Source organism: Centroberyx affinis, unplaced genomic scaffold (assembly GCF_046629955.1).
Source record: "Centroberyx affinis isolate AG114_WGS23_722 - 3 ecotype Tasmania unplaced genomic scaffold, CSIRO-AGI_Caff_v1 ptg002153l_1, whole genome shotgun sequence".
NCBI lineage: Eukaryota > Metazoa > Chordata > Actinopteri > Beryciformes > Berycidae > Centroberyx > Centroberyx affinis.
Window position 1 is genome coordinate 70177 of NW_027280469.1, and position 20686 is coordinate 90862.

The window sequence follows — 20686 nt, forward strand, 5'->3', positions numbered from 1 at the left end:
GTGAATCACTTTGAGCTACAATTCAAAAGGTCAAAGCTTTATTAGCCTAACAAAAAATCACTAATATTCCCATAGGGGAATATTTCTTCCTGTTTGTGGTACTCAGTAGTGAGTTTATAGTGACATTATCATACATTTTTGGAATCTACTATGGTATCAGTATAAATTCCATACAGAAACTTATATAGGTTTAGTGACCTTATACTTACTGGTATTTTTTTTTTTTGAATCTCCTATGGCATCACTATAATATAGGAACTTAGTTTACCTGTGGTACTCAGTAAGTTCATAGTCCCTTCATCATAGCTCCTGGTATTTTCACCAATGGTATCACCACAATATTCCTATTGGGAATAGATTTGTTGTTGCTGATATTTGTATACAGTAGTACTGTCCTAAAATTGATTACAGGATTACTATACTTCTTCGTTAGGGCTATTGAATTCTAGCGGGAAAATTAAAGTCACTGTACATCACTCAACCCTCCAACACCAAAAACAACCGAAAAAAGAAACAAAAAAAACAAAAAAAAACACAAGCAAGTGTTTACAAATATAGCCATTTTATTAATGACTTGGAAAAAAGCTTAACAACACAAGGAGTACATGCATGCAGGGTATGTATGAGCGGTTATCCTCCTTTTTCTTATTCACAACACACACAATTCTTACAGCTTGGTACTGAATTAGAGCTGTGAAGCAATAAAATCAATTTATGTTATCTGCTTGTTTACACATCAAAAAAACATTTTTCTCCATTGCAACATAGTACTGTTTTTTGAAATGAATAATACATAGTGTGTGCTTCCTCTGTAACCTCCATTAGGTCCTCAACCTGTCACCTGCAGGCCTACATGGTCTCCGGGGGATTTTTCACTGTTTTCAATCTTTATTTTGGATAACGGATTTCATTATGATGCCAATACTGCATCACCAAAATATCACTGTGTACTCCAGGACACAGGTAAAGGGACTTAAAATCAGTCTTTTTTTAAAAAATATTTGACTTAATATCATCATCAGTCTAAACTTCTCAACTCGATTTGATATTAGGAATGTGTGCTGCCGACACCTAAAGAGTGGAAGGAAGATATATTTATATATAAAAAAATAATTAAAAAACAAAATAAAAACAAACAAAAACAGAAGTCACTAAATGGCTCTAGTTACATTTTGTTGGATCTCTGCTATGCTGTACCAAGAAGAAACATGAGAAAGGGAACTAAGTTGTGATCGATAAAAACTTCAATTCTCAACGCCGGCAGTTTCTCACGCACCTTTGTTTTTTTTCTTGTTTTTTTTGTAACTGCAACATTAACTGAGCTTTTCCTACACACGGCTTTTAAAAAGGAGGAGTTAAAGTGAAATTCAGATACTCTCAATGTACAGTAAACTTACTTAACTGATAGGAGAATGTTCCTATCCTACAAAAAAATCCTACTGCCCTCTCAAAAAGGGAGAAAACAATGACAAGAGAGAGAGAGAGAGCACCGAGCGCTGCCTGGTTCAGAGCTACAGTGGCCGTGTTCGTTGTGGGCGCGGCAACGGGGACTCAGTTCTTCCCTCTCTTGGACTTGCGGGTCGACTGCTTGGTCTTCACCTCCTTTTTGGCTGGGGGCTCCTCGGGCTCGGGGGACGACTCGCGGGGCGCGGGCCGCTTGGACGCGCTTTTGGTCAGCTTTTTAACCGCTGGCGTTTTGGGCTTCTTCGCGGGAGCCGCCCTCTTGACAGGCGTGGCTTTAGCCGGCGGCGCGGATTCCTTCTTGGAGGCTGCTTCTGCGGGTTTCTTTGCCTGGGCTGCCGCTTTCTTGGCCGGAGGCGCCGCTTTCTTGGCCGGGGATTTCTTTGCGAGGACGGGTCTCTTGGCCTTGGCTTTTGACTGGCTAACGCTTCGTGATTTCTTGCTCGGTAGAGGACGGCGCGCCTTGGGTGGAGGCCTCTTCGGAGCTCTCCTAAGAATCAGCGTTGAAGAGGAATACGGTTACTTGAGGACTCACTGCAGACAACAACGCTGCATGAAAGAATACCAACAACAGATTAAAGTGGACTTATCAAACTCACCTCTTAGGGGGAGGAGGTTCGTCGTCTGACTCTTCCTCGGACTCTTCTGCAGACTCTTCCTCGTCGGAAGAATCAACCGTCCGCCTTCGCTTCACCACATCCGCTTTTTTCTTCTGTGGCGCTATGACCTTGTCGGGGTACAGGATGGCTGGGCTATGGAAAAAAACAACAGCAAGAGAAAATATGAGAATGCATACAAAATAGGTCTGTCAGTGGTGTGGGCTTCTCTGCTAGATCCAAGGTTGACCACACAATACTTTTCAACTTGCAAATTAAAAAATACGTTGCTCTTTCAGCTAACAATGAGTCCAAACAGGGTTTGTCAAAATATCTCCAAAAAAGCCATTTGTAGGCTCCACAGGGGAGTTGAGAGTAAACATGACAATTCCTCCATTATGCACGCTTTCATTAATCAGGAAATCACAACTATTTTTCTCTGCTGCAGCACAGACTGCTGTGGGGTGAAAGCCGTTTCGTCAGGTCAGATTGTAAGCAATTGCACTTGGAGCCGGGTAGTTTGATAGAAGACTATCCACTGAGAGGAAATGGTGCAGTGCTGCTATCTGGGCCGTGGATAGAAATACGTTGGTTGGTTGCCATATTGTTGTCCCTGTTTGGACTCATTGTTAGCAGCAAGAGGCTGACAGCTGATTCAATCAGTATTCTCTGTGGGTCCAAGTACTACAGGTATGTAAGAGACAAATTATATATAGGTCCAAAATCACCCGACTTATCCTTTAAAAGATATGGTTGGCAGGTTTTTACAAAACCATTCCTCATCTTTTGCCGACGCTGGGTAAATAACGGATGATTTTTCTCCAAATGTGGTAAATGTAACCTGGGGTAGAAGGGGAATGAGAGCTGGTAGGTCCCGTTGAGGCCATTCCCAGTGATCTGCTCCATCCAGCCCAGCATTTTACACTTTGTCAGGGTCTTCCTCAGATTGGCCACTAAGGGGGAAAAAGTGAGGTTATATTTCAAAACACCATTTTGGACAGAAAATCATTACCTGAAATTCATCCAAACAATTTATTTTGTAAGAGCAGGTGTCATGCTTTTCCAACTGGCGAACATATTTTAAAAGTCTTCAAATGTCCCATTGAGTCACTGAATCCATATTTTGCCTGAATCCAACTTGCGTTTAGTCATCTTTAATTCAGAAAAGGAGTCGGTGCAATTAAAAGACAAGTAGGAGAGAACGGCGTCTTACCTAAGCGAAACTCCTTACTATCCTTGTTGGTGTCAATTAGGTATTTGCGTAGTGTGGTGGTGCTGCAGGTTTTGGGTTCATTCATGGCTGTGATTGCGGTGGTGATGGCGTCCTCCAAGGCTCCGCCCTTCAGCAGAACTTTGTCACCAGTGCGCTTCAGCTGAGAGAGAGAGAGAGAGAGAGAGAGAGAGAGAGAGAGAGAGAGAGAGAGAGAGAGAGAGAGAGAGAGAGAGAGAGAGAGAGAGAGAGAGAGAGAGAGAGAGAGAGAGAGAGAGAGAGAGAGAGAGAGAGAGAGAGAGAGAGAGAGAGAGAGAGAGAGAGAGAGAGAATCGGAAGATAAATACTCTGGAAACATTTTATTGTCTGGCTGCTCTGGCTCAGACACTTGCATTGCTTACTATTGGTTGCTTTTCAGAGTTCAGAGAAGTCCGAGAAGACAGGTTTCAGAAAGCCAAATTCAAGAGTTTTTAAATGCTACCTGGAATTTAATTTAAGACCAATTTAAAAATGACGCTTAAATCTGCTCTACTTAGGGCTGGGCAATATATCGATATTATATCGATATCGTGATATGAGACCAGATATCGTCTTAGATTTCGGATATCGTAATATCGTGATATGGCATAAGTGTTGTCTTTTCCTGGTTTTAAAGGCTGCATTACAGTAAAGTGATGTCATTTTCTGAACTTACCAGACTGTTCTAGCTGTTCTATCATTTGCCTTTACCCACTTAGTCATTATATCCACATTACTGATGATTATTTATCAAATCTCATTGTGTAAATATTTTGTGAAAGCACCAATAGTCATCCCTACAATATTGTCGCAATATCGATATTGAGGTATTTGGTCAAAAATATTGTGATATTTGATTTTGTCCATATCGCCCAGCCCTACTTACAACTGAACATTTAGCCCACTTCGTAGAAAATACCGAGATACATATCGTGTACCCCATTCAGCCTAAAAATACCGAGATATGATTTTTGGTCCATATCGCCCAGCCCTAGCTCTACTCATCCCCAGGTCCCATCCCAGGTATTGCAGCCAACCCCTACCCTCCACCACGATAAGGGGGCGATTCCCGGAAGGACATCAGGAATCTCTACGATGTGGAGGATCCAGTTTGTATCAGTATTGTTTGTCAACCAAGGACTTAAGTTGTCCACTATTCTTTACCAAAATTTATTTTAACAATTTGTGTGCTACCAATCATTTTCTAAGAGCAGGTGTCGCATCACATTTTTCAACCCTAAATGGTGGAGCAGTCTCTCATTTTGGAACAAAATTCTTGAAACAGCACTGTTGTTATAAAAGAGCTTTACCTGAAAAGTCCCACTGGCTCCTTTCCCAGTGATTCGCTCCAGCTGGCCTTTCTCCACTGCCTTCACCAGGGCCGACTTCAGGATTTCTGGCCTGAGGACGAACCAGAGGCATAAAATAAAATAAATAATCCCAGCTAATAACACAACTTAAGACACCATTCATCCTCTTCACAGGGCAAACATTGAATTGCAGAGTGACTTTTCTGAAGTTAACTGAACCTTTTGCCATCCAGGCCAGTAGGAACGCTCTGCTTGAGGAGCTTATGGCAGCATCATCTTTTAACTCACATTTTAAAAACAGATTTTTTACAGGTTTTTAATGTAACTTGTTTTTACCCGTTTTATTTTTGTAGTGTTTGCCCTTTTTGTTTTTGTTGCATCATTTTAAACCAACTTTCCAGCACTTTATTGTATATATATATATATATATATATTTTAAGGCTGCACGATATATCGTTTCAGCATTGTCATCGCGATGTGCGAATGTGCAATAGTCACATCGCACGACGTGCAATGTCAAGTAAAGCAAATTAACTCAAACACGTCATGCTACAACTTTTTTGCTGCTTGATACAAAAGGAAAACTCACACGGTTCTCGTTTTCCATGACTAATCTACAAGAGAAGTCTGTCTGATATATCATAATTTACTCCGATTTAGGGGTTTGTTATAAGAGTAGCGTATGTTATCTTTCCAGCTTTCGCAGCTCCGAACCATAGTTGGGAAGCCTCTGGTGTTGTGCTAGCCTATTTTAGCTTAGCCTGGCTCGTAGCTGGTAACAAGCTTTTTACTAAGAGTCCGGACCAACTCTGCAGTGGAGAGCTGGCACTTTATTTCGTACAGCAGCGAACATAATGCACGGCCTCTCGGTGACATTCTAAGCTCTTTTCCCGCTAACTATGCTAACTTTACTTCGCGTCCTGCAACTCACTCTGGCTGCGGCTAAAAACACACTCACTTCCTACTACATCACCCGCTCAGGTTACCCACAAGGCCACCTTCTTAAAGGGGCAAGGCTTGATTAGAGCTATTCAAGCCATTTGGTGAAAATTCCTGTTTTTTCATATCGCAATATATATCACAGAAAAAAAAAATATATTGCAATGTCAGTTTTTTCCAATATCGTGCAGCCCTAACATATATATTATATATATATATGTTATATATATATATATTATATGTATATATATATATATATATATATATATAGAGCGGGCATCATCATATAAAACAATGTGCTATATGGAAAACTAATTGTAATCAAGACAATATACTGCACCTATGTTCGATGTCGAGATGGGGAAAATGCTGCTCCAGATATTTCTTGATCAGGATGTACGAGGCCTCTTTGGGCTCACAGAGCCGAGTGATGATGAGGGGCAGAGCGTCTCCCAGGGTCTCCGTCTTCAGTCCAGGAAACACCACGGCTTTCTAAAACAACATCCCGTTTACAGAGACGCCGATTACAACGAAACACATTCCAATCTCATAGGGGAAAATGTCAAAGAGATAACTGTTGACACTACAAATCAAGATAGGATATAATCGATTAGATCTATGTAATTATATACAATCTCCTAAACAAGGTATTGTAGTGTTGTGCAGAATCTCTGGCCTATCCATCAAGATGCACATCAGAGAAAAACTTTAAGTGAAAATCCCTGAGCAAAAAGAAACAGATTGAGTTCTGGTCAATGTTGCAGTCCTAATCAGGAACAGAATAACAGGATTAAAAGGTAAATCATAACCAAAGAGGCTGAAGTATCATATCAGTAAGAGATTTCAGTCCTGCGCTCTCTCATTACAAACTCCAGTCACTGTTTAACCCCACTAAGAAAACATGCCAAAGTCAACCAACTTGTTTACAGCTTACCTTAGCTGTAGTAGGCTGCTTCCCAATGGCAAAGCTGCCAGAAAGGCCTTTACCTTTGAGCTATGGGGGAGAAGAAGGAAAAACAAAGCAGCGTAAGCAAAGCCAACCGGTTTCATGGATTCCTACACGTTTGCACTAAACAAATGCCATTACTTTTCCATGAATGTTCCATGAAATACAGCATAATTTCCATGACCAACATTTGTCAGTGTCTCTGTTGAAAATGTTAAATTTTTTCCTCCCAGACTTGAAAGAGTTTTTCTATTTCTTGGCCCAGGATAAAAACAAAAAACAAAACCCTGAACACTCTTCACCTGTTTGACAGTACCCTTCTCCAAATGTTTCTTCATGGCTTTCTTGATGAGGAATTTCCTCTTGTCCAGCTCCAGGCCCGGGTATTTCTTCACAATATATTTCATGACAGACTTGTACGACATGCCAGACTTGTCGTCGCAGGACTGCAAAGACAGTGGGCATGAACCGTTACGTGCTGCACACAGTACTTCATAGTAAACACTTTACCCGGACATGTACAGTACTGTGCAAAAGTCTTAGGCATATGTCAACGAAATCCATAAATGAAGATGCTTTGAAAACTAATGAAATGAAAAGTTCTGAATATCAAAAATTTACAATAAACAGCAGTCTACTGACACACTAAAGCAGAAAACAAATAAACATCGAAGACTTCTAAGAAATTTATATAAAAAATCTAGCTAACACTAACACTTTTGCACAGTACTGTATATCGTATGTACTTTATAGTATGTACTTTATCTTTACTTTATTATGTGCATGTCACCTGAGGGTTAATGACAACAAAGTGCTAAAACTGTATTATTACTGCACAGAATGGATTTTCTTTTAATAGGGGATTGCACTTTTACCATATGATATGATTGTGTGCTGAATGTTGAAATAAGTTTTGTCTCCTGTAGCTGTTTTTAAGGTGCAAAACTAGTGTCCTCACTGAGGCAATTTAGATTAGACTAGAAAAACGTAATCACAAAAGTCTTTGTGTCTGAAAGCAGTACTTAAACAAAAATGGCCAAACTGACTAATGGCATAAACAGGTGAGGGTTTATATGTCTAGGATGTCGGCACCGACATGGAAAGACTGATTTCACATGCGAGGAAAATGTAGAAATCCATTTCAAGTTTGCACATTACCTTAATGGCCTCGATGAGGATATTATCCACTTTGGGCTGAGTGCCAGCAAAGTTGGAAACGGGAATCTTTTTGCCCGCAGTGACGGTAGCCCACGCGGGAATAGTCCTTTTCACCTTCTTGACTTTCGCTTTCTCTAGCTTGTAGCCGTCCTTCAACCTGTCGCCAAAAGGAGCGAGAGACAAGTAAGTAACGGGGTCGGTTCCTCGAAGCGATATTTCACTGTGATTGTTACACCCTTATCTTTATCACATCCTCACCTTAGTAGGAGAACATAGCAGTGTGTCGCGCACTGTCCAGCGGCGCAGTCCTTGCATTTGTCACTTTGTCCGTTTGTCACCGCAGGAAAAGCCAAACTGAAATTTCAAAACATCTGTCTTTTACGACCATCATGGTAATTTGACCCCATCTGCATTGATACGCTAGTGCTTCTAGAAAGGTAGTGGGGCGTAGCATTGTTTTTCCCTTCTATTTAGTCATCACTTTGACTTGAATCGAGTGGTCTGTCGAGGTCTGGGAGGAGAGGAGGAGGAATTATTGGTGTTACGAGTCACTACTGCGCTGAGGCATTTGTTTACCCATTCGCTACGGAAAATGTAAACAAAGGGCTTGTGAACATCCCCGATTCTTGATTACCAACAAGAGCACTGAACCTGAAACTCTTCTGTAGTCTCTCATATAATTACCATTCAAACATATCATGTTTACTTTCACATTTGAGTGAAAATAAGTGGAGTGGGCATCACAAAAATACTATCCAAGGGAGGCTATGATTATACTAGATGTATGCAGCATGTAGTAGATAATGCCTGCTCCTCTTTGAGTTTAGCTTTCAGATAATGGACTAAGCCGGTGAATACTCTGTGTATGCACTATATGGAAATGTCTGACTCCCATGATGCTACTGGCCTCTCCTCCTCTATTCCTCCATGACTGGGGACACAGGGACTGGTGCATTCAGCTGATAATTAGAGAAGTGTGTGTGTGTGTGTGTGTTGGGGTGGAGATATGCCTTAGAACTGCAGCACCGCAACCATGAGAGGAACAGTCTAGCGTCATCCAGCAGAGGTAAGGATTATAAAAACAGATAAGTGCTATCAAAGTGAAATATCGCAGTGTTCATTCGCAGAGTTACAGACGTAACCGTAGGGCGAAACTCACCCTTTCTTCTCAGACTCCTCTCCTTTCTTGTCCGCGGCCGCTCCGTCGGCTTTCTCTCCGTTCTGCGTCGGCTCCGTCTCACCGGCGGCCTCGCCCTCCTCCTGGTTGGCCGCCGTGGCCGAAGACGCAGCCTGCTCCTCATCAGCCGAAGGCGACTCGTCAGAGGTGGCATCCGGCTCTGAGAAGGAGTTTAGAAAAGGGAAAGAGAGAGAGGAAGAAACAAGTGTGAATTCTGGAAGCCTTTGGGTTGAAAGTAATTACAAAATTAAAAAGAAATCACCTGCTAACCTTTGGAATATTTGAAATATAATTAAATAGCAGAGGTGTGACCAAGTCAACTTTGCTCGAGTCCCAAGTCAGTCTCCAGTCTTGAGGCACAAGTCTCACGTCTAAATGTAGAACACCAAGTCAAGTCCCAGTCAAGTCGATGTCATTAATGTCAAGTCTCAAGTCTAAATGTAGAACACCAAATCAAGTCAGAACAAATCAAGAGTCCAGTATCAATTTCATATCTTAAAGAAAACAAAACATCTAGAACTTTTCAATGCAATATCATTTTAATAGTATAAAAGCTTGGTAAGAGCATCATGAGCTTTACAGAACAGAATTTAAATTCAGTCGTCTGGTCGAACAAATCTCTTAACTTTCAATCCAAGTCACACAAACATAAGATCTTCTACAAAAGTCTTCTCTTCATCAACTTTCGTCAACTCTCAAGCAGTTAAAACTGTGACATGAGTCCAAGTCACGAGTCATGAGTTCCCATCTGTGTTAAATAGCAGACACATGCATGTCTCCTATTCAGTCAAGTCAAAGAAGAAATCTCTATGGCCACTTTTAGGAGTTAATGATGTGCTGTATGAAGCTATGACATATAATTTCATAGGTTTATGTTGCTGTATTTTTTCGTAATGCAGCTTTCTTGGGAGTTTTCCCCCCGTCTTCACCGAGGGTCTAAGGTTGGTGGCGCTGGTTAGGCTCCGCTAGGCAGGTTAGGTAAGCACCTTAAGTCTTTTAAGAAGAATATTAAGTTATTAAGATTGCACTTTATCGATCCCCGGAGGAAAATTCGGGCGTTGGGTGTTTTGCAACATAGTACGTTGTGTCCAGCGCTTTGTTTTGCTTCCTTGTGTTTGATTTCGTCGCATGCTTTGGCACTGCATCATTTTGTTTTGTGCGTGATTGTGGATTAGATCTACGTAGGCTCCTTCTCTGTAAACGCCTGTGAGGGATGCGTTTGTGATGAAGAGCTATATAAACAAACTTAACTACATAATCCATCCAGACAGAGACCTAATATAGTGTTGTGTGTGTTTATTGGGCAAGTCAGTGAAGTCTGTGGCACTGCTAACACTTGACGGCCTGGTGTGGGTGATGGGTGCATCACTGGTTTAAGGTGATGGATGGATAGATGGATGGATAGATAGATGGGTGGGTGGGTGCTTGGGACCCCAACAGTCTCCGACCTCACCTCCCTCTGCGGCAGTGGAGGGGGCCTTCTCCTGGGGTGGAGTCGCTGCTGCACGGCGAATAGGCATCACTCCAAATTACCTGAACGGAGAAATAACACAGCTAGGCAAATTCGCCATTTTGTACATTATTTCATTCATACAGTAATGGCGTCGCGCGGAGCAGATACAAATCCATTTAGTTGCATTGAAGAAAAACGCTTACCCGCGATTTTTTTTTTATTTTGATCGGAGCATTCACGCCACTAGACGTACGTAGCCTAACACTGTGAACACAACTTAGCTGAATGGAGAAATAACACAGCTACATCTCCGTGGTAGCGTCGGCTGCTTGGTGCTTCACTATCCCTATGTGCGTGATTAAAGATGGCGAAAGCACCAGGCTGATCGAGGATCGTCCCCCTTGCCAAAAACCGCTGTCATTCATTGAGGCCCTCGCATTATCCCCCAAATCAGCGAAGGGAATTGCCTTACTTAACCCGAGTAAAGGGAAGTGCGCATGTATTTCGTACACTGCATACCATGTTTAAGTTAGCAACGGCGTAGTGGCGTAGACCAACCAACGGCAAAGAATCTCTATCATTTTGTATACACCGAAAAAACGGTTTCGCCAAATAATTCGGCAAATTCGCCATTTTGTACATGACTTCATACATACAGTAATGGCGTCGCACGGATCAGATACAATCCATTTAGTTGCATTGAAGAAAAACGCTAACCCGCGATTTTTTTTTTGCTCGAAGCATGCATGCCACTACACGCACGTATCAGTGTGGATAAAACTTACCTTGCACTTGTCGATAATAATATAGTTTGGCTATATTTCTGCACGGTCCTTTATTTAGAATTCTCTGTTTAGGTGACCCGCCCCACAACGACCGTTGACGTAGCGGCGTCAAAGCACGTCGGCGTAGTTCCTCTTCCGGGAAGCTCTTTGTTGTTGTTTGGGTTTCTATCTTAAAGGCAAGGAGTACAAAATAAAATACATGCTGTGCGATTTGTTCAGACGTGACTAAGGGGGGTGTCGGGCATTTATATTGTTTGTTCCCCCTCACATTAAACCGTTGATATTTCATAAACAAAAGGAGATAGCACTCTACTCTCTTAACATTTTCTCAATTTCACCCAAAGTCAATGCAAGGCTCGCCATTTCAATCATTTGCAACAAAATACGGATTTATAAGCCTAAAATTAAATGAAGGCACATTATCCCATACGCAGGAACATGCTACAGCAGATTAAAGATTATAAATCAATGTTTGAGGGCGTCAAGAGTTACAAATGTGATTCTTAAAGTATTTGTAGACACACAACTCCCATTCATTGCTAATTGGAGATGACTATTTCTCTGCCTTCCTTTCGTGTTTTGTGATCACATCCCTACTGCAAGTATGAAGCGTGACAGTGGTTTGACTCCTGGGATGTAGTACTGACTGTTTCACCACTAGAGGGACAAAAGGGATTTGCAGAAGCACCCAACAGGAACGAGTCGGTGTATGGGTGAAATGCAAATAACAGAAACTGTACATTGGTAAACTGCTGCAACCACTTCAAAGCCAAGGCCGGACGGTGGCTTGATTCCTGATGATTCCTCTGCCTCTTCTCTGCTCTTCTTCAAGGATGGAAAGTGTGGTCCAAACTGGGAAAAACTGAAACTTTACCTCAACGATGTAGCCTAAGCAGTGGGAGAAGTGCAGAAAAACAATCTTGACAACTGAAAATGTAAAATAAATTCACACATTCACAAACACCAGCCGTCAAAATAACAATCACGGAAATCGTCAATGTTGTTTTTTTTAAATACCTTTTTGTCTTTAATGTATTTACAAGCTTTTAATCTGCTCTGTAGGTCTGAAGTATTACAAGCACTTCATGTTCAGCAACCCTGGCATTTGCTTTTTAAACTTGCATTTTGCTCATCTCAATTGAATGTATCTATTTGTTCGTTGGTGTTTATTCAAGTTCATTTGAGAGTTCTTTTGTGGACTGATTTGCATTGCTTCTTGAATGCATACTTCTACCTCTCATGAGGTGTATGTACATATCACATGGAGCAAGCCAAAGCTGAGGGAACACTTCCTGGTTATCCAGCGATAACCTTTGACCTCAAGGACAACGTCATACAAGGACAACGTTAATAGTTCCTGTGCATCCACTCTATCTCTGCTTCCCCTTCATCCCAAAATAACTTTGTTTTTACCCTGTTTTCAACCAAACATTTTGGAATCCAGGGAGGCTATTTATTTCACAATTATTATTTTGTTATTATAATTAATAATATTGTTATTTCTATTGTCATCAATGTTCTCATTGTGAGCATCTGCAAATGTTAAATAAACTTCCGTATTTGCAGTCCTTAAAAAAATAATAAATTAAAGAGTCCAGAACCTATGTATCTTTTAAGTCTCTTCTTAAAAAGTAACAAAAGAAAAGTAAGTTAAAATTTAAAACAAAAATATTTTCTATGTATAATACAGGTATTTAGTGCTTCCGTCGTTGGAATCCAAACTCAAAATGGCAGCATGTTTCAGAACCGTACCGCAGAAAAAAATTCCAGCCGTAAACATGTCGTCCTGCCCACGCGCATTTTGAATGTTTGTTTGTTTTGTTCTGCTGTGAGGATGCAGTTCTTCTTCTACGTCGTGTCCCGGGCTGGCAGCGGCAGCCGCTGACTCCCTTGTCAATTATCCTCCGACTCCTCCTCCGCCTCCCGCAGCCAGGTGAAGAAGGCCGTGACGGACTTGAGGGCCACGCCTTTGCCCTGCTGCTCCGCCGGGTCCTTGCTCGTCTCCCACTTGTAGAAAGCGTCCTCCGAGATGACGTCCTCGTCATACAGACAGTCAAAGAACATCCGGAGAAGGTCTGGCGAGAGAGAGAGAGAGAGGGAGAGGGAGGGAGGGAGGGAGAGGGAGAGAGAATAACGCAACTGTCTGATAGCTGTTTGTAAGGCTGCAACTAACGATTATTTTCATTGTCGATTAATCTGTCGATTATTTTCTCGATTAATCGATTAGTTGTTTGGTCTATAAAATGTCAGAAAATGGTGAAAAATGTCGATCAGTGTTTCCCAAAGCCCAAGATGACGTCCTCAAATGTTTTGTCCACAACCCAAAGATATTCAGTTTACTGTCATAGAGGAGTAAAGAAACCAGAAAATATTAACATTTAAGAAGCTGGAATCAGAGAATTTTGACTTATTTTTCTTAAAAAATTACTAAAACCGATTAATCGATTATCAAAATAGTTGGCGATTAATTTAATAGTTGACAACTAATCGATTCGTTGCAGCTCTAGCTGTTTGTAGAGTACGCATGAAATTAATAGAGGCTTTAAAACTGAGTATGTCACAGAGCGTATCACACCAGGAAAGTAAAGAATTTCAATGTGGCATGTGTCAAAAAACACATTTTCCTGTGAGGTGAAATGTGTGCCATGTAGTACAGTCAGTCAGTCAGTCAATAGTTTTTATCTAACTTGGATGCCAGGTGAGTGGGGTTTGCCACACAGTGAGTGCCAGAAAGTTACGAGACAACCGCAGGAATGTATGAGAAGTCAATTTAGTTTTCTTTGACTGACAACAAATTTGACACTGTTGTCCTGAACTGTATTGTCCTGATGCGGTAAGCCCCACCCATCTGGTACTCCAAGCAGTTTAAAACAAGCGCTAATGGTCAGATTACACCTACAAGCATGATGGACCTGTCTGCGCTCTTTGCTGTAATTCACCTTCTCTGGTGTTCATACCAGTTAAGAACACATGAAGAAACAGCAAAATATGAGCATCAGTCCAGATTGTGGTTTGCCCTCAGTTCATTTTGTTATGCTAGGATTTCCAAGCATGAGCATCTACTGTCTGTCAGATGTCAATATCTGTCTCCTTGTACCCCTAAAACTGTACATCATTTTCTGTAGTTAGTTCAGATTACATTCTCACTCCTAACGAAGTGCACCGCAGTCTGACTGGAAGACGACTAAAGGAGTAAACACTCTAGAGTTCAACTGAATTGCTCCAAACACGCTTGGTGTGAACGCACCCTAGGAATTATTTGGAACCACTACTTGACCCATCTCTGATAGGAAATGAAGAGAAATAAATCCGACAGCCTGAAATGAGACTACCACAGTTTTGCTGGGAGGCAGGATGCACATAGTATGATGCAACACTTACTTGGAGGCTGATCTAGGGTGACGATCAGCGCCTGAAGTGCATAAAGTGCTTGCAGCTGTCGCTCAGTGTCTGAGTTAAGGTACTTGAGTAATACAGGCAATCTCCTCTGGATGATGGCCGTGTCCACTCGACAGGTGGTGCTCTCATCTGTGCGGGAAAACAGAGGCAGAACAAGTGCGTGGTGAGCCGCTCTGCTCCGGGTCTGGCACAGTATAAATATTGCAATCAGTGAAGCATTTCCAGCAGGATAGTGAAGCCTCTCTTCCAGGCGGTGGAGTGCTCACCTTTCACTGCTGCCTTACACACAGCTGTTATCAAAGCCCTCAGGAATGGAGACGAGCTCATCTGAGATTCATCTAGATTTGCCTGGGAAGTGGAGCACAGCGGAGGAGGACAAAACACACAATTTGTCAATTTCAGATGGTTGAGCAAATCTTGGCAGTTAGGCCATTGCAAACACAAAAAAACCCCCACTTTCAATAAAAATAAAATAAAAAATTGATTCAAAAACGGGCTTATACATACTGAGAGAGGAAGCATGATATTTGTGCTGCTAAAGGCTTAATTCATGGGAGTTGGGTCCACAGACCAAATGGGGTCCTCCACTAAAAACCCCTCCAAAGGGTTTCATAGAGCGTAAAATATGATGTTTTTGATCTATCTCGATTTCATTTAATGAAGAAAAAACAGCTAATTACAAGGCATATTAACAAGAATATTGATTATATAAAACCTGGCAAGCTAATATTTACTTGTTACATTTCTATACAAGTGCGCTAACGCTTTCTAGGTTCTCGGGTGGAGGGGTGGAGGGGTTTGTAGGATTGGAGTGAGTGAAACTAAGAATCACTGAACAACATTTTGAATTCATGCGTTGACTTAACTACTACAGTTAGAAAATCACCAAGCTACTTCCTGGTATGTGGATGTTCAGCGCACCAGCCTCCAGTTGGTTGATGCTTGTTTGACTTCTACCGTACCGTCTGGTGTACGAGCGCACTCTGGATTTGACGTACACTTTGTTTTGTGAGTGACTACCGTATATTATGAATGAGAGTTAATGTCATTATGTTTGGTGCACATTTGAGCAGAGTGACTACACTGTATGTACGGGAAAAGGTCGCTCCACTCCCACGATCTCCCAAAGGCTGTAAATAATGTCTGTAACCATAGTAACGTTCAAACCAACTACTTCAAACCAATATGGCTGCTGTCATTGCCGGTTCAGATAGTGTTTTAAACTCACTTGACAACCAAAACCACCACAGACAGCAGCATCGTATTGTCTTTCTTCTTACAAATCTGGTACTTTCAAGCGGCTTGCTGTCTATGGCGACACCATCAACAAGAAGCTTTTCAGAGATGACTTGAAACACCTGCTGGTTTCTTTTTGTACCACTGAGTTTTTTTTTGGACCTCCCTCCTCCTCTGCCCAAATACTTGTCTCCAACACCAGTCACAACAACCCTCTACTATCCGCCATTTTTTCAAATGAACAATGATAACGTTACCTAATGTAATGAGTGCTGCTCCTTACGTCACTTAACCAGTTTCCCAGTATGGTTCTGGTTCATACTACTTGGACTAACCAAATCTGCACTCAAATTTGGGAGTCAAAACCTGAATCTTTGTGGTAGTGAGTGCGGTTGTAGAATGAGGTTGTCACTCTCTTTCAAAAGCAAACCGTGTGTGAACTTAACAGGATTAAGCACTCTAATGAGGTCACAACTGTATTTAGCTGCAGTGTGTACGTGGCCATAGAGGTTAGCACCTAATAATCATTGCCCATTAGGATTATTTTTTGCCTGCAGCCCACTGCCTATGCTAAGCTGCATTAAGTAAGATTTGAACAGTCCCATAGCACAGTAGTGATACATTACCTCTTCACTTGGACGTTTCTGTTGGATATCTGCTCTAATTAGCTAGCTTACTCGTTCTTCGGTCAAAATGTGACTTTTACATTTCTGTCCATTACAGGCTACAGTAAGCTGTGCCTAAAACCTGTCAATGTTGCAATTGCAATTCCTTGGTGGCTGACAAAGGTTGATAAAAGCCATTAATTACTTACTAACTCCTTAAATTTTAGCCATTGTCCCACAGAGATTGGACACCCAGGCCAGCTAAATGATTTGTCTGATTTGTCATTGTGAAATGTGCGGTGAAATGTGTGCATACATGTGTCTGTTCCCATACCTCTACCCAGTCGAAGATCTGCTCGTCACTGGCCATATCCTCCAGCAGGAGTCTCTCCAGCTGGCGGCTCAGCTCCTCAGGAGACAGGATCCGTTTAGACAGAGCCGCCTCAGGGCTGGAGCTGTCCGACAGAGTGAACTGGAGCTTCTGTTGGCACAGAGAGGACGGGACAGGCAGAGAGGGAAAAAATTATGAATAGGATGAAGCGACATGTAAGGTAAAGAGGATGAAATGGAGAATTGGATAGAAAAAGGAGAGGAGGAAGAGCAGGTACAGTGGAGGAGGGTTAGATGGTGGTTAAGGGTAATTTATACTTCTGTTACACACTTTTGGTCTTTGCGGTGCTGTTGTAGCCCACAGAGGCTGCCGCCGTAGCTCACCTGCACCTCTTAAAAAAAAACTCTCATGTAGGGAGACGCAAGACTGCAAGAACTGTGATTGGCCCACTTCATATTACCTCCTACCTGTATCCGGTTGATATCCACCGATAGTGAAGACAACATGAAGCAGCTCGAAGAGAGGAGCTGAGGAAGCTCACAAATATGTTCATTTGTATGACTCCTCATCTCCGAATTATGAAGACTACCAGATGTCACTGAATGTGGTGAGAAATATAATTTTTGCAGAATCACCAATGCAGAACTATATAACGAGCATTTATAGTTCTGCATTGGTGATTCTGCAAAAACACTAGATGGCAGTGGCGTAGCAACCTAGCAACGGCAGCAACATTCAACACAGAAATATAAATTACCCTTGAATCTAATGGTTAGAGAAGAGAACTTGTGACAGGAAGCAGGAAGGTTGAGCAAGGCATTTGACTCCCAACTGCTTCAATGGAGCTGCTAAGTGGACGAGTAGAAGACTGTGGTTGTCCTGGGCAGCTCCTATGTGCGTGTGTGTGTGTGTGTGTGTGTGTGTGTGTGTGTGTGTGTGTGTGGTAACCTCCCTTCCCCTGCAACTATTTACTTTGCTGTAAATAAGTATGTGTTCTTTGACAACTTGTCAGACTGATTAAGGATTAAGAGGGTCGACTGGTTGTGACTTTGAGAGTTTTCTTGTAATGTTAGTATGCCTTGACTCGAGCAGAGGCTTCTGTCACCAACCTGTTGTGAGATGAACGTCTGGACGTCTTCGCCCTCTGGTAGGAAGTCGCTCCAGCTGAGGCCAGATTCCCTCCACAAAAAGCCCACTTTCCTATGGCTCTGAGGGAGAGAAGACAAGACCGCATCAGACTCAGACTTAGTTACATTTATTTAGAACAAATTTATTTACCAAACAGGTTTGTCAAAGTAGAACAAAGAACATAAATGCATATATGAGATAACAAGCACATCACAATTTTTAAAATACAGGTGTGTGTTGATGTGTATGTTCATGCACAAGTGTGTTGATGAGCCTGCACACGTCAGAGTGCATAAAAGAGCACCAGAACTGTGTTACGCTCACTTGATGTAACTGGTCTATTCTCAAACTCATTTATACCATGAAGCAGGGTCAGAAATTAATGGAGGCCTGGGGCAAAAATGCCCTGAAAAGATGAGGGGGCAAGAAATTCCCCAATAATTAGGAGTATCCTTTTTTGCATTTCGTCCTGTTCACATTTTAGTCACTGAGCTGTCAAATATTCACACGTGAATGCGACTACTGTCTGCCGTGGGGCTCCACAGGTCATTCGTGGGAGCCTACGACCGGGGGATTCTTTCTAGTGCATTCTGGGCGAGAAAAATGGAGCGGTTTATGATCAGAAACAACTGAGTACGCAGCCTGAAGCAGCAGAAAATGTTGGCACCACACAGCCAACGGAAGAAGAAAATGCAGAGCCCACACAAACCGTTGCATCAGCAAAAAGTAAAACAACCAATATTGTAAAATACTCAAATTGAGGGGTGGAAGATGGACAGATTGAGGACAGACTGGAAAAAAAAATCCAATCCTCTTCTGTAAGCCCTGACACCGGTTTCCAGCAGTGGGAAAAAAGACCTTAGTGGAAGCGGTTATTTGCCAATATGCAAATGTTTTACTTCATAGTTAAGTGAAAGGACCGAAATGGCACTAACAATCAAATCAAGGGGGAAAAACTTAATTTCTTACCCTGTCATGGACCTATCTGAGCTACACTCAATCTGCTTCAACATGATAACTGAAGATCTAAATATATAGGTGAGAGAAAATTCAGATTAAAGTGTTGCTTACCATTTGTTTGCATAGTATGTGCAGTATTTCAGAAAATAAGATCCCAGCTCTTCCCACAGGAAGCAAAGGTTTGCTTAATTCACTGTGAATAAACAGAAAAGACAGGAATTAAAATGCAAGTCTGCCCAACTGTCACCCTTCACACATAGCTTAGTTTACTCACAGAGCTCACAGCAGGACATGGAGAAGACAGCGCCAACACAAATACTTGTTACATATCAAATACACATAATGAGACAACTGAGAAAACCACAGGAGGGGAAACCCTGAGAAAGAGGCATTAAACGGATTCACAGCCTGGGTTGGGGACTTGATGGCTATTTATTCCAAACTGTCTACTGTATGTGAATTTGACTTGCATTTGTTGATTTGTTGACTAGTAAACTGTATCTCCAGAAATACATATGAAGACAACAACCTTATGACATTTTTTTTTAAAACAAAAACCCCAGGGGAAAGGAATTGACACTGTGGAGTCAGAGTTTGATTTGTTGTGGACTTATTTGCTTTGACCCTTTCCCTCCCCACTGCTGGCTGCTTGCCATGTCTCACTGATTGTAAGTTTCTGTGGATAAGACCATCAGTTAGAGGCCTTGAGGTGTGGGACGCTGCAGTACCTAAAGAGCTCTCTCATAGAGAAGCCCCCTTCCCTCAGCACAGGGCTGAGCAGCTCGGCCAAGTACAGCCAGATATGGGGAATGTCGATGGCCATGTCGTCCGCTTGCTCCAGGGTGTCCGCAAACCTGCCAGAACACAAAGACACGGTGCTGGGTTAGGTTGTTCAAAAGGTCCACATCATTCAGTTTAAAGACAAATCATATATTGTTGCTCCTAGAGTTTAAAGCAGTGGTTCTCCAGCTTTTTTTAAAACAAAGAGATTCCGACGCATGATCTCCTGTCAAAATAGTGAACAGTTGAGCCAAAAAAATATTTTCTCTTTTCAGGTTGTTTCATTTGATTATCAGAGGAGGCCTAAAGGCTGAAAAGTAGTATTTCACAAGAATAAATACAAAAATTAGAGAAACTATACAATAATACATGTTTTTTTTCCATCCCATAAATCATCTCGCAACCCCCCAAAATTATCATCTCATGACCTCCTGGGTGGTCCTGACCCTCAGGTTGAGAACCACTGCTCTAGAAAGTGAGAACTAAGACTCAAAGTATATACAGCTGGAAAGGCTGGAGATGTTCAACAGACAAACAGGCAACTCATTTTGGGGACCAACAGAATATTTTGAGTTTTTAATCTCAAATGAATTTAAATCTTTATTCTGTCAGTTCTGAACCAGAAATTGTACGCTTATCGCTGGAGAATTCTCCTGAGCATTCTCCCAGTGAACTGTACCATTTTTCCCACAATTCATTTTCTGTGGAGCAGCTAAAAAACTTTATACCTAATGTCATTTCAAGTTTGAGTTCTCTGGCTTTGCTGGGGAGTTGATCATGTTCACAAGTATTGATCGGACCGCCCTAGACCCTTGGAGACTTGAGGACTGAAATTGAATTGTGTTTCCCTTTAAGATGACACAGCACATTGAAGAGATGCTTCAATAAAGGGATGGAGGGCGGTTGCGGTCCCATTCTGTTGTCCTTTTGCATACACAAGCATTCAAAAGTCAGGAGAAAATGTTTGCATGCTTACACAGAAAATACTAATGTGTCCTTTTGTGGTAACACATCATAAAGCAGAATACAAGATTCCCAGTCTAAACAGAGACAGACATATGACAGGGTTTCTACACATTTTCCAAAATGTCATACTTTTGCCAGACTTTGGTTTCTTGACTAGATTTGAAAATGTAATTAAATATTTTTAATAATAATAATTTAATAATTTTAAAAAGATATTATTTATGTGAA

At 41.8% G+C, this 20686-nt stretch overlaps 2 protein-coding genes across 3 annotated transcripts in view; both read right to left on the reverse strand.

The window, feature by feature from the left end:
- Positions 1–551: 551 nt before the first annotated feature.
- On the reverse strand, positions 552–11154 carry hp1bp3 (heterochromatin protein 1, binding protein 3). Of its 2 annotated transcripts, XM_071531996.1 has the most exons (13): positions 11054–11154; positions 10269–10348; positions 8798–8975; positions 7897–7992; positions 7639–7795; positions 6783–6926; positions 6469–6528; positions 5875–6026; positions 4596–4686; positions 3271–3430; positions 2899–3010; positions 2061–2213; positions 552–1951 (listed from the first exon to the last, which is right to left on the reverse strand). In XM_071531996.1, the coding sequence occupies exons 2-13, from the start codon at positions 10333–10335 to the stop codon at positions 1552–1554; spliced, it is 1770 nt and encodes a 589-aa protein (XP_071388097.1). In that variant the 5' UTR covers positions 10336–10348; positions 11054–11154; the 3' UTR covers positions 552–1551. The 2 variants fall into 2 exon arrangements, with proteins under 2 accessions (XP_071388097.1, XP_071388098.1); XM_071531997.1 differs by lacking the exon at positions 7897–7992.
- Positions 11155–12073: 919 nt separating this feature from the next.
- LOC139654811 (eukaryotic translation initiation factor 4 gamma 3-like) overlaps positions 12074–20686 on the reverse strand; it is a 62411-nt gene continuing 53798 nt past the window's right edge. The window contains exons 29-35 of the mRNA XM_071531992.1: positions 19441–19566; positions 18824–18905; positions 17734–17832; positions 16628–16774; positions 14719–14800; positions 14435–14581; positions 12074–13128 (exon numbers count right to left, since the gene is read on the reverse strand). Of these exons, the coding sequence (XP_071388093.1) occupies positions 12947–13128; positions 14435–14581; positions 14719–14800; positions 16628–16774; positions 17734–17832; positions 18824–18905; positions 19441–19566 (865 nt within the window). The 3' untranslated portion in view covers positions 12074–12946. The remainder of the gene's footprint in view (positions 13129–14434; positions 14582–14718; positions 14801–16627; positions 16775–17733; positions 17833–18823; positions 18906–19440; positions 19567–20686) is intronic.

Bases quoted from the DNA above. Each gene is read 5' to 3' on its own strand.
- hp1bp3 (XM_071531996.1), bottom strand. From the start codon at position 10,335: ATGCCTATTCGCCGTGCAGCAGCGACTCCACCCCAGGAGAAGGCCCCC. The intron at 7,993-8,797 runs GTGAGTTTCGCC...TTGAAATTTCAG, and splicing joins GAGGAGTCTGAGAAGAAAGG to TTTGGCTTTTCCTGCGGTGA. The intron at 3,011-3,270 runs GTAAGACGCCGT...TTTCCCCCTTAG, and splicing joins TAGTAAGGAGTTTCGCTTAG to TGGCCAATCTGAGGAAGACC.